We start from the raw sequence: 13,385 nt of genomic DNA, 5'->3' as shown, positions 1-13,385 counted from the left end.
AAATAAATTAATTAATAAACTCCTATCTCCAAAATCTTCTTAAAAAAAAAAAAAAAAGTCTTCTGGTTTCGCTCAGTGACTAATGGGAGCATTAGGCTTCCAGCATCACTCCTCAACCCCATATTTCAATAGGCTCTCTATTAAGCCCTTTAGGGGCAGTTAAGATGTCACACTGTTCTTTCAAAGTCCTTTATATCTCCATTGGTTACTCTACATACCTGGTAGAAAAGTCCCATAGACAGAGATGCTGGGCTTCTGGCTTGAAGGACTGATGGGTGTTTACTCATTGTGGGGTCCTCTATGTACTCCAGTTAGCCGAGCAATCTCTGGGTGTAGGAGGTCACTAGACAATCATGTTTGGAGCAGAGAAACAGAAAGACTACCTGGAAAAGATAGAAAATTGACAAAGACTCAATCCCAAAAGGATGAAAGCCACCAGAAACCAGAAATGAGAGAACTGAGAATATGTATACTATTCTGTATACAGGACACCATTTTCAGTTGTCTTTCCCACTTTCTTTTGCTGTTCACCAAGGCAGAACACATGAACTGACTTCCCCAGACTTCCAGCCAAGCTCCCGTCTTCCTTAAAATGTATCTCCCAATGGTCACATTATAAATCCCATAACTCCCTCCTCAAATCTAGGCAATTTTAGAGTTTGGCTCATGCCCCACACACATCCCTTCTCTCACCACATCCCTATTTCAAGGTGTTTATGCAAATGGAGTTCTGGGAATTTCTCAGACTTCTCAGAGCTCCTTAATGTAAACATGGAAACTTGCCTAGAGTTACAAACTATCAGTGACATGAAATAGTTTTCATATTGAGATTCATCAGCCCAAATTATGGGTAAAGTTTAAAAACCAGCAAATAAGCAAAATGCAAAAACAAACAAACAAACAAAAACAGTCATGTAGAAAATGTTTCCTAAGCCCTTGGATTTAATGTCATTTTCAGTATTTCATAATAACTCACTAGAGAGGATACAACAAATACCACAGATCAGAAAGAATCCAGGAAGAGAAGAATTGGGGAGAAAAATAAAGAGTTGAGCCTATGCTTAGTTAAAAAAAAAATTCCTCTGGAATGATATAAAAGAACATTTGAAAAAGGAATAAAATAATAATAGTTTGTCTTTTTTTTAATGCTAAGGGTTTCAATTTTAAAGGACTTCAATCTCAAACATAGAATAAATCAATATATATTGGATTGAAAAATGGAGAATATAAACATTGTTAGCAGTTAATGTAGAAGTATAAATTTAAATTTTGATCTCAGTTTCCCAATTTGAATTAACCCAATTGTGTTAACTGTGCTGACAAAAACTGTATTAGAATTTGTTGACCTAATGAAATCTTACATATGTTTTATATTCTTGAGACATAAATTTGAATTAATCAGTGACATTCTACATTTCTTATATTCTTTGTCTTTTAAATATCTAATATGGAAGAGGGTCTCCATGTCTACTGTTTTGGATCCTATATTTAGATTTGGAATGTGACAGTATTTTAAGAATACATTTTACATTGCTTACTTTATTCTTAGTCCTAGCAATAGTCTAAATATAATCAGTAATGATTCATGAGATAAAGAATAGTTATTGTAAATTTACAGAAGAAAATCTTCCATGAATTTATTTATGGAATTGGAAAATGAGGTAAGAGAATACACTTAATATACATGAATACATGTAGCCTAGAGGTTATATGTGTGTTGCACATGCTCCTGAGCACCTGGCACATTAAGGAATAGTGACTTGAATGGCTTAGCCATCTGTTTATGTATCGTGAGCTGTTTATCTAAATCTGAAATCATGAAAAACTCTAACACTTTTTGGCATATTCTTGCTGTTTTTTTAATGAGGGGTTAAAAGATTTATTTTTTAAAACTTTTTCTGATTATAAAATAATGCATGTTCATTTTGGAAAATTATAGAAAATTATTTTTAAAGAGTATAAAATTACTTTAAATTGAATATCATGAGATGAATACTACTAAGAGATTTATTTCTTTTAAAAGTCATCTCTGGATTATGTCTGGAGCTGGTACAGATTAGACCAATCTCTTCTGAAGCACCATGAGCTGTGTAGAATAACAAAGATGTGAACAAAGATATGAAACCAAAGTCATCATGGAAGTATTACATTTAGTGTATAATGAATAGGTTTCCTAATATTCTCAGGTGGTCAATTAGGCTTTTTCTTTAGCTATCATAATGAGCCAATCAATTTAAGGATAGATGATAGGCTTAATACACTGCAATTCTTATTCTCATAGAAGCTCAAATTGCCCCATCTTTAGTAGGAGTCTCTTCAATTTGCCTCCTGAATCCTTTCAGTATGATCTTAATGGTCCTTGTTAGCTTCATTATTATCCAATATATAAAGGTGTTCCCTGCATAAAAGTATTTATCTTATACATTTACTGCCCCAGTCCTGGAGTCAGCCATTCTCCAAGAAGCCTTAGGTTCTTTTAGTGGAAAATAATAAGAGCACAATCTGGACTTAGGGATGCTCATTGCTTTTTAGTTGTCATTGTAGCTAAGCTTTTTCAGTGAGCAGACGTAGGAAGAAATGTACATACGTGTGTGTGTTTTAAAAGATAAAATACATTATAAGTTTATGCTGGTATTTCTAATTCAAATTCAGGACTACAGAATCTAACTTAATCACTTTTATATTACATCTGTATTTTCTGACTTCCTCACTAAGAATCCTAGGAACTCACCACCACTTGGGATAGTGTTAGAATGTCCATAATGGCTAATTTGCTTGATCTCACCTTACACACCCCACAGTCTAAGAATAACAATACCACCACCACCACCACCAATAAAAGGAGTTAAATGTGTGTGTGTGTGGCATATGCTACTTTCATTCTCTCCCCAAACATTTTATGGTTGCATTCCACACTATCAGAGTATATAGCCACTGTATACTATACTTTCTCCTCTTTAGCCTTTATTTAGTCTTAGTTCTAAAGATAAGCTATATTTAATGCTCACCACCAGTCCTTACGTTAACATCTCTCAGACATTTTTGTTTTTTGACCTTCTTCTCAGGTAGGCTCCTCAGAAAGTGTTCATAGGAACAATATGCCCTGAGGTCTTACATGATTTTGATGATTTGTCTGTGTCCTTTATTCTTGAATATCAGTTTTGAAGGGTAAAAATTCTTTGGCTCACATTTTCTTTCCTTCAGTATCTTAAACATGTTACTGTAATTTTTCTGATTTGAAGTGTTGCTGTCATTATCAGAATAATGAATTAATTTTCTTTTACTTATAATGTTCATGTTCTTTTTGCCTAGATGTCCCAACAGTTTTTCCTTTTTCTTTATAGTGAAGCAATGTTACTAGAATATGTCTTAGTGTTGGCTGATTTTATTAGGTATATGGCATGCTTTTTCAGTATCACTTTCTTTCTTTCTTTCTTTCTTTCTCTCTTTTTTTCTTTTCAGTATCACTTTCAAATCACTTTTTATTTCAGTTCTCTTGATTTATAGTTTTTGGTTTTGTTCTTCTTCAGGAACTCCTGCTATTCATATGTAGGACCTTCTTTGCCTATCAGTAATATTTACCACTTTTTCTTGAAACCATTTAATTCTTTTTTTATTAAAAAAAATTTCTCTCCTCATTATCTCTTCTTCTTAAGGAATTAACTGTTGTCTTTGTTCACTCTTGTGTTCCTTCTATTTTTCTAACATTTCTTTAATTTCTAATTCCTTCTTGAGTTTTTATCATCATATTTCCGGGTTTTACTAACTCATTTACGTTGTTATTTTATGTCATTAGTCATTACCTTTTAATCATTTATGTCCAGTGTTATTAATGTTCTTTTGAAATAGTAGGTTGTAGTTTTGACATGTTTTCTGGGCATGTATTTCTGGCATGCTTTTATTATCTGTAGATATGTTATTCTGTCCTTTATTATTTTTTTCATATAATATCTTTGTATGCATTTGGCTTTTTTTTAAACATCTTTATTGGAGTACAATTGCTTTACAATGGTGTGTTACTTTCTGCTGTATAACAAAGTGAATCAGCTCTACATATACATATATCACCATATCTCCTCCCTCTTTCATCTCCCTCACACCCTCCCTATCCTACCCCTCTAGATGGTCACAAAGCACCAAGCTGATCTCCCTGTGCTATGCGGCTGCTTCCCACTAGCTATCTATTTTACATTTGGTAGTGTATATATGTTCATGCCACTCTCTCACTTCGTCCCACCTTACCCTTCCCACTCCCCGTGTCCTCAAGTCCATTCCCTACATATGCGTCTTTATTCCTGTCCTACCCCTAGGTTCTTCAGAACCTTTTGTGTTTTTTTTTAGATTCCATATATATGTGTTAGCATATGGTATTTGTTTTTCTCTTTCTGACTTACTTCACTCTGTATGACAAACTCTAGGTCCAACCACCTCACTACAAATAACTCAATTTCGTTTCTTTTTATGGCTGAGTAATATTCCATTGTATATATGTGCCACATCTTCTTTATCCATTCATCTGTCAATGGACACTTCTGTGTCCTGGCTATTGTAAATAGAGCTGCAATGAACATTGTGTTACATGACTCTTTTTGAATTCTGGTTTCCTCAGGGTATGTGCCCAGTAGTGGGATTGCTGTGTCGTATGGTAGTTCTCTTTTTAGTTTTTTAAGGAACCTCCATACTGTTCTCCATAGTGGCTGTATCACTTTACATTCCCACCAACAGTGCAAGACGGTTCCCTTTTCTCCACACCCTCTCCAGCATTTATTGTTCGTAGATTTTTTGGTGATGGCCATTCTGACTGGTGTGAGGTGATACCTCATTGTAGTTTTGATTTGCATTTCTCTAATGATTAGTGATGTTGAGCATCCTTTCATGTGTTTGTTCGTAATCTGTATATCTTCTTTGGAGAAATGTCTATTTAGGTCTTCTGCCCATTTTTGGATTGGGTTGTTTGTTTTTTGTATATCAAGCTGCATGAGCTGCTTGTAAATTTTGGAGATTAATCCTTTGTCAGTTGCTTCCTCTGCAAATATTTTCTCCCATTCTGAGGGTTGTCTTTTCATCATGTTTACGGTTTCCTTTGCTGTGCAAAAGCTTTGAAGTTTCATTAGGTCCCATTTGTTTATTTTTGTTTTTACTTCCATTTCTCTAGGAGGTGGGTCAAAAAGGATCTTGCTGTGATTTATGTCATAGAGTGTCCTGCCTATGTTTTCCTCTGAGTTTGATAGTGTCTAGCCTTACATTTAGGTCTTTAATCCATTTTGAGTTTATTGTTGTGTATGGTGTTAGGGAGTGTTCTAATTTCATTCTTTTACATGTAGCTGTCCAGTTTTCCCAGCACCACTTATTGAAGAGGCTGTCTTTTCTCCACTGTATATTCTTGCCTCCTTTATCAAAAATAAGGTAACCATATGTGTGTGGGTTTATCTCTGGGTTTTCTATCCTGTTACATTGATCTTTATTTCTGTTTTTGTGCTGGTACCATACCGTCTTGATTACTGTAGGTTTGTAGTATAGTCTGAAGTCTGGGAGCCTGTTTCCTCCAGCTCCGTTTTTCTTTCTCAAGATTGCTTTGGCTATTCAGGGTCTTTTGTGTTTCCATACAAATTGTGATATTTTTTGTTCTAGTTCTGTGAAAAATGCCATTGGTAGTTTGATAGGGACTGCGTTGAATCTGTAGCTTGCTTTGGGTAGTAGAGTCATTTTCACAATGTTGATTCTTCCAATCCAAGAACATGGTATATCTCTCCATCTCTTTGTGTCATCTTTAATTTCTTTTGTCAGTGTCTTATAATTTTCTGCATACAGGTCTTTTGTCTCTTAGGTAGGTTTATTCCTAGGTATTTTATTCTTTTTGTTGCAATGGTAAATGGGAGTGTTTTCTTAATTTCACTTTCAGATTTTTAATCATTAGTGTATATAAGAATGCCAGAGATTTCTGTGCATTAATTTTGTATCCTGCTACTCTACCAAATTCATGGATTAGCTCTAGTAGTTTTCTGGTAGCATCTTTAGGATTCTCTATGTATAGCATCATGTCATCTGCAAACAGTGACATCTTTACTTCTTCTTTTCCGATTTGGATTCCTTTTCTTTCTTTTTCTTCTCTGATTGCTGTGGCTAAAACTTGCAAAACTATGTTGAATAATAGTGGTGAGAGTGGGCAATATTTTCTTGTTCCTGATCTTAGAGGAAATGGTGTCAGTTTTTCAGCATTGAGAATGATGTTGGCTCTGGGTTTGTCATATATGGCCTTTATTATATTGAGGTAAGTGCTCTGTATGCCTACTTTCTGGAGGATTTTTATCATTATGGATTTGGCTTTGATAATTTTGATTTTTATTTTTTAGGTTAAATTAGTTTTTCTGGACTTTATTTAGGAAGGAGGCTTGGTTTAAATAGCTCTTCTGACTTTGTAGAGCTCCCTCTTTGGTTGTTTTCATGCAGCATTAAAAATATGGTCATTTGCTTCCTGAGATTTTGAATCTGTTTCTATTCTCATTTTTATCTGGACCCTCTCTCTCAATGTTTTTGCTGTCTCTGACTTGCTTAATTTTTATTTTACTCCCAAGAATGTGGAGTCCTCCTTTGGGAGAGAGCCTTGGTTTCTAAGTTTTGTTGGAATGGGCAAAACTCCTACCAGTTTCATAAGCTATCCTCAGATTGATCTTCTATATTTCACTGTTGGATATTTTGCAGCTCTCCCCTTCTCAGAAGCATCAGATACCCTGCTGCATTCCTTCGCTTTTTCTCACATTTATGCTGACATAGTGTGGGTCTGTGGTGGTTGATGATTTTCCCCCTCTCTTATCTTGGGGCAAGGGATGCTTTGTCATCTAATTTTGTTGTAAATATGTCTCATGGTGTTTTGATTTTGCAATCTAGTTACTCTGTTTTTATGTAGAGATTTAGAAAATCTAAAATCTATGCTTCTGTTATTACTACTATCTTCCCAGAATTCTCAAATTCCTTTTAAAACAGTTAGGCTCATTTACAATGGCCCTTCATCTTTGCAGCTAGGAGTCAACTGACCGAAAGGAAATGTAAAGCAAACAGTGTGCTCTGTGTGTGTGTGTGTTTGCATGTGGGCTTATTTGGGGAACTGGAGTGCAGCTACTGATGGCACTGCTGTATACGTATGTAGGTGTATCCTAAAAGTCCAATGTTTTGACCAGAAATACTTTTCACATTTTGAACATGGGAAGCTTTCCCTTTGGTTTGTGGCATGGGTACTGTTTGTAGAGCTAGTCTTTATTTTTGGATGTATTTTTGTCTCTTAGAATGACACTGGCACTACAACATTGCTAATTACCTTGTGAGGGCTTTGTCTGCCTGCAACTATTTTTTTTCCCTAGAATCCACAGCTATTCTGATCTAGAAAAAAAATGGGCTTTTAGTTGTCCCTGGAGTGTTTCTTTTGTTTGCCACTTATGTCAGTTGATTTTTCAGTGGAGACCTGGTGAGGTCCAATATCATTTCTACACAGGGCTTCTTGAACAATTTCATTTTGTCAAACCATTTGCTAAATTATTGATTTTGAGATCTGATAAAGTGAAAAACTTGGGGAAATGGAGGAGTTGCTTTTAATTTAAGGCAAATTTCTGTGATACAAATGAATGGAAGATTTGCTTATCCTTCTTTTTCTACTTATGCCATCATGTATTTGTGATTTGTTATCTGGCAACTGAAAGCAGAACTATGCAAAATAAGACTTATTAAGTTGTTCCACTTTAGTGGAGATTTTATACTTTTCCAGATTTAACAGTAAGATATTAAAGTTCAGAAATAGATCTACAGTAGAGCATACAAATTCAAAAAATAGTTAAAATTTTTCTATGTGCAAGGCACACAGGCTAGTGTGTGATCTACAGTAGAGCATACAAATTCAAAAAATTTTTCTATGTGCAAGGCACATGGGCTATTGTGTGATGACAGGTTGGAAATTAGATGCCTACAATGGCCAGAGAGGTATTAAATGTAAACAGGGCCAAGTGTAATACAACAGGGGTTAGTGGAGACTGAAATAATCTAGAGAGAATTGAAGTGTTTATAAAGTACTGTGAAGATAACAAAAAAATGCCTGTGTACTCAATACAGTGTATATACCTGCAAATTTGTGACACCTGATTCAGTGTGATGTGTATTCTTGTAAAAGTTCTATTGAAGGGATTAACCAATTGATTAGATGATAAAAGATATCTAGAAAATTATAAGTGAATTGTTTTAAGACAAACAAAAGCTTTCCATTTTTACTCAAGATAACTCAGAAATGTTTAGAGAATAAATGAATAACCGAGCCCTTCGTAGAAAAAATATATACTTTATTTTCAACTAGAAAGGTGCAAACATGTAACTTTTGGTCACACTCTCAACAAATAAACTGTCCAAAAAAACAGTCATAGTCAAAGTAGAAACAAATGCTTCCAGGTGGAAAAACCAATCAGCTATACAGAGCCACTCATTTTTTAATAAAGGTCATTTGTACATTAAAAGTGAGCCTACCACATTTCCAACCTACAAATCAGACTTCCAAGGACATTGCTGCCTCACCTTCAGCAAAAATCCTGTTTTGATGGACTGCTGCTCTAACTGAGCAGAATTTCCATTTGAATATCCATTTCATGCTTTGAGTCATCAGACAAGCTTTACGTCCTACCTATGGTGTTCAGAATTGAGGCTAACATTTGAAATATCAAAGTACTAAAAACATAAACAAAAAGGCACAAACAACTTTAAATTAACTTAGATAACTGTACAAATATATATATATATTTATATATATATACACACAGTATTTACAGTATCAATAAAAAAAAAAATCTGGCTTGTTACAGGCAAATTAGCTTGCCACAAGCTGTCCAGTCTAATAGACAGGATTCTGATTCCTGAACACTGTCATCCGAATCAGAAGGTCAGAGCTGAATCTGCTGTTATGACTTAGAGAAGAACTTGACTCATCCTCATGAACACATATCCTAGCTGTCAATGGAGCTACAGGCAGGTCAGTGAGTCTTCCTTCCCAGTGACTCTCCAAATAGCAGGCACATCACTACTGTAAGATGACAAGGCTTTCTATTGGTCCCCTCCCACTGCTCCTAGCAAACATGCTGGTGCTATGCACTAATGCAGTCCCACGGTCAAGTCTTACTTCCTTCAAACCAGTGTCTGGGGTTGACAGACTGTTTGAATGTCATAAGGCACAAGATTTTGAATTTGGTGGGAATTTTTCTTTTCCCCAGTTAGAAAAACAAATTTAAATAACCTGTGCTACTGAAATCATGTTTACACAAAAATGAGATGTGAATCAGTTCAAGTGACAGCCTAAAGAGTTCATGTCTCTCACTCTCTCTGGCTTTAGGCCATGTCTCCATACATCTTCCTGTAGTACAGCGACTCAAAGATGTCATTGTCTCCAGGGCAGTTGTAATGGCAGGCACAGGTCTTGATGAACATCATGCTTTTCTTCATGACCTCGCCATCAGGACACTTGAACTCCACGGGAAGGGTTGTGGTTCTGTGTGGGGTGCAGCACCGCCCATCGGTGCACACACCGCAGAATTTAGCCCGGAATGTCTTTACGCTGGTGCAGCCAGAAAGCTCAAACTTGACAGGCTTGGAGATTTTGGGGGTCCGGATGCACTTTTTGCCCTTCTGAGGAAGACAAGGGAGGAGAGAAAAATCAATGACTCTGCAAGGGGTGTGGCTTTCTTCAACCTCTGTGTGTTTTCGCCTTAGGGCTGTCTGACTTCTGTTTATATTTTGAGGATGGGAAGGTTGAGTCTCATTTGCCAGTTTTCCAAAAATAGACATGGCCTCTTCTAGGATGTCTTGAATGAACTAACACTGTGGAGGATTTCCGAGTGGAAAATTGGTGGTTCCTATTACATAACATCTCATTCCATCAAAACAGTTCAATGGTTGGATATTTTTGGAGATGACAAGCCTATAATAACAAGGGTGGTAAGAGGCCTAACTTTGGTCCTGTCCTAACTTTGGTCCTGCCCACTCTTGTTCCATGATTATGAGTTAACTGGAGGAGAAAACGTACCTTAATGTTCTCTTCCAGGTCAGCTTCACAAGGCCTGACCATGCAGAGGCGGCTCTGCTTCTCCAGCCTGCAGAAGGCGTTGTCATTGGTAACCCGGGTGGAGATGCCCATCCCGCAGGTCTTGGAACAGGCACTCCACTCTGTGGTCTGGACCAGGCAGTTGGCTCGAATCATGGTTGGGTCTGGGCCAAACGTGTCTTCCAGTCGGTAAGCTGTGAGAGCAGGGAACGCAAACACGAGGTAAGACCCCAGGCTAAGACATTTCCCCCTGCCCTTGGCAAAGTCAGGACTCAGCCCCAGGGGGGAGAATCACGAGGCTGACTTAGAGGAAGACTCAGCTCACCAGCGAGGGCAGGGCCGACCACGGTGTGGTCCTTGGGCTCGTCACACACCCACTCTTCGCAGCATTTCCCGGGCAGCTTGACCCTTCGTGGGAAGGGGCAGTCGGGGCTGGGCAGGCGGACATCCATGCTGCACAGGGGCACGCAGCCCACCGCCCCGTCCAGGCAAGTGCACTGGTATTTGCAGCTGCTCTGGAAGGACTCTCCGCTCCGGTACACCGACCCTCCGAAGACGCAGGGGGCACCATCTTTGGCTGAAGGAGCGGAAGGGAAAAAGGGGACGTGCAGGGGTCAAGCATCGGTTCTCGAGCCTGAACAGGAAGCGCGTCGGGGATGCGAGCTGGGAGCAGGGCTCCAGGGAAACAGCCTGAGGAAAGGACGCAATTCGAGCGGCTTTCTTTTCCGGCGGAACGGTGAGCGTGAGGCAAGAGGTGGTGGGTCATCGAGTGTCCCCCGGCGCCCCGGTGGCGGTGGCGGAGGCGCGGGGCGCGGGGAGAGGACGGGGGCTGCAGGTCTTACCGGTGCACACGCCGATCTTGCGGTTGGCCGGGGAGCCGAAGTCGCAGAAGAGGCCCTTGTGCGGGTCGCAGGGGTCGCGCTCGGTGCACAGCTCGCCCAGCTGCTTGGCGCACACGCGGCAGCAGCCGCAGCTGTCCAGTACCAGGCTGACGCCGGCGGGGCAGCGCGGCGCCGGGCCGACAGCGCACTGGCACCGGCCGCCGCAGTCCTGGCCGGAGGTGGGCTGCGGAGGGAGGCGGCTGTCAGCCGGACGCACGCCCCTCGGCGCCGCCGGGGTCCCTCCCGGTCTCCCGCCCGGCCCCGGCCGCCGCGGGGGTCTCCGGTGCTTACCCGGCTGCAGAGGGCGAGCAGGAGCACGAAGGCGCAGCGGACGGGGCCCAGGCCGGCGGCGGACATGGTCGGGGCGCTGCGGGCGGCGGGAGCCGGCGGGGCGGGCGTGGCCGGGCGGGCGTCTCGGGTTCGGGCCGGAGGCGGGGTCGGGACGCGCCGGGCTGCTGTCTCGGGAGCTGTCGGCCTGGGCGGCTGCAGTCGAACTGAAGGCAGTGGGTCGCCGGCGGTGGGAGTCGCACTGGCTGCCTCCTCTCGGCGGGGAAGAGTTGTTGTGTGAGGCCAGGACGGGCGGCCCGAGGCTTTTATACGCTCAGGGCGGCCCCGGCTCGCCAATGAGCTGAATGGAGTCCTACACAAACAGGGACATTCCTCGCATTCCTCCCCACCTTCCTGCCTCATCAACTCACACCGGATTGATCCTGACCCCTTGACACTCAGCATTCCTCCCGTCTGAAAAAGCTGGCACACTCCAGCTCACCAAAAAAAAAAAAAAAAAAAAAAAAAAGGCTCAGTATTTCCAGCCACCAAATAGGATTTTTTTTTCCTCTTGCCTCTTCGCATCACTCCTGATTTATATCATTTAAAAAACACATCGGCAGTGATTATCATTATTTTTATGCCACTCACTTCTGTTTCTAATAGCTGTGCCTGTCCTGCACACTGACATAAATCCTTTGTAGGAGGTAGGTAGCTGAAGAGGCTAATAGTAGGGATTCCTTAAAAATTCGAAAGGCTTTCCTTTTTTATTGGTTTGGTAATGATTTTTAGTTTTAGAGGCTGTCTGCTTTTGAAACTCTTCAGAGAGCAGAAAAGGAGTTCGTTGCTTTTAACTGCTTGAAATCCCCTAGAAGCAGAAGCATACCTGCCAATCCCTGAATCCCACATTGGAGATGCAGGAATTTGATCATTTGTCACTTGGAATAACAGTTTGGATGCCCATGCCAGACAAAAAGGAGAATAAAGCTAGGGGTCTGAGTATGGATGCAGTTTTCTGGGAGGGATTTCCACCACTCTTGCTTTGTTTTCTCTTAATATGTGTAGCAGTTTTATCGTTGGGGCTATAGAGAGGGAAAAGGGATGAGTGGACATCAACACTTCCAGAAAAATCCATCTATTGTTATGTCAGAGCAAGTGATTAAGTGTTGGGTAGGTAGAAGCCCTGGGTGTTGGGATGGAAAAAGGGGTGGGAAGAAAGGGGAACCATATAGGAGGGGAGCAGCAAGAAGCTTGGTGTTCACTTGCGGAGTTTTAAACACATTGGTGGGTCTTTGAGAAATGAGTGATTTTTCTTATGCTAAAACCTAGAATCTTCAAATGTGAAGATTTAGTTGTCTTGCAGTTAAAAAAAATCTGATTATGTAACGAGAACACTGTACCCCCATTATATTTGGTTATAAACTAAGAGTGTCAGTAAGTAATATATTTTAGTGACTCTCCACACATCTGTGAATAGTAATTGTTACTTCTTATTACCCAAGGAGCCTGTAGCCTAATGGAGGGAGATCAGGACAAGGAAAGAATAGGTTTTATTCCCTCTGCTTGTGTGCAGATGTCAAATATGGCCAATAAAGTCTAAACATATGTCCCTTTCCTAATATTGCTATTTAGCTTCACTAAGGAGTCAGGTAGTTAACTGTGCTTCCCTCTAGAATCTATAGTTTAGTTTTTTTTGTTTGTTTGTTTTTTGTTTTTTTGCGGTACGCGGGCCTCTCACTGTTGTGGCCTCTCCCGTTGTGGAGCACAGGCTCCGGACGCGCAGGCTCAGCGGCCGTGGCTCACGGGCCCAGCTGCTCCGCGGCATGTGGGATCTTCCCGGACTGGGGCACGAACCTGTGTCCCCTGCATTGGCAGGCGGACTCCCAACCATTGCGCCGCCAGGGAAGCCCAATTTAGTTTTTTTGTTGTTGTTGTTAATAACTCCAGTTTCCATTTTATGTAAAGAGAATGATTCCAGGGCTATGCCATTTTTTCCTATTGTAATGCCACATCCTTTGATCCTGGTATTACCCATGAGTAGATTCATTTTAGTTGCTGATGCCTCCTTGTATAGGCTGAAATTAACCTATCTGTTTCAGATGCAAAGGCAAGCTTTCAGAAGCATTATAGATTTATAATTTGAAAATAGCCTGTTTAAACTGGCCACA

General features: G+C 40.5%; 1 protein-coding gene across 1 annotated transcript; it reads right to left on the bottom strand.

Moving 5' to 3' along the window:
• Nucleotides 1-8,307: 8,307 nt before the first annotated feature.
• CCN2 (cellular communication network factor 2) lies at nucleotides 8,308-11,513 on the bottom strand. The gene is made up of 5 exons (XM_007456536.1): nucleotides 11,242-11,513; nucleotides 10,912-11,134; nucleotides 10,395-10,646; nucleotides 10,052-10,263; nucleotides 8,308-9,654 (listed from the first exon to the last, which is right to left on the bottom strand). Exons 1-5 carry the CDS (start codon nucleotides 11,305-11,307, stop codon nucleotides 9,358-9,360), a joined length of 1,050 nt encoding a protein of 349 aa, XP_007456598.1. The 5' UTR covers nucleotides 11,308-11,513; the 3' UTR covers nucleotides 8,308-9,357.
• Between the last annotated feature and the right edge of the window lie 1,872 nt (nucleotides 11,514-13,385).

The sequence above is a fragment of the Lipotes vexillifer genome, unplaced genomic scaffold, assembly GCF_000442215.2.
Source record: "Lipotes vexillifer unplaced genomic scaffold, Lipotes_vexillifer_v1.1 scaffold438, whole genome shotgun sequence".
Classification (NCBI taxonomy): domain Eukaryota; kingdom Metazoa; phylum Chordata; class Mammalia; order Artiodactyla; family Lipotidae; genus Lipotes; species Lipotes vexillifer.
Note: the sequence above shows the minus strand (reverse complement) of the source record. Positions and strands in the feature narration are given on the sequence as shown.

Excerpts from the sequence above, each read along its gene's own strand:
- CCN2 (XM_007456536.1), bottom strand. The coding sequence starts at position 11,307 with ATGTCCGCCGCCGGCCTGGGCCCCGTCCGCTGCGCCTTCGTGCTCCTG. Across the intron at positions 11,135-11,241 it reads TGCTCGCCCTCTGCAGCCGG|CCCACCTCCGGCCAGGACTG; the intron begins GTAAGCACCGGA and ends CTCCCTCCGCAG. Across the intron at positions 9,655-10,051 it reads ACCTGGAAGAGAACATTAAG|AAGGGCAAAAAGTGCATCCG; the intron begins GTACGTTTTCTC and ends TGTCTTCCTCAG.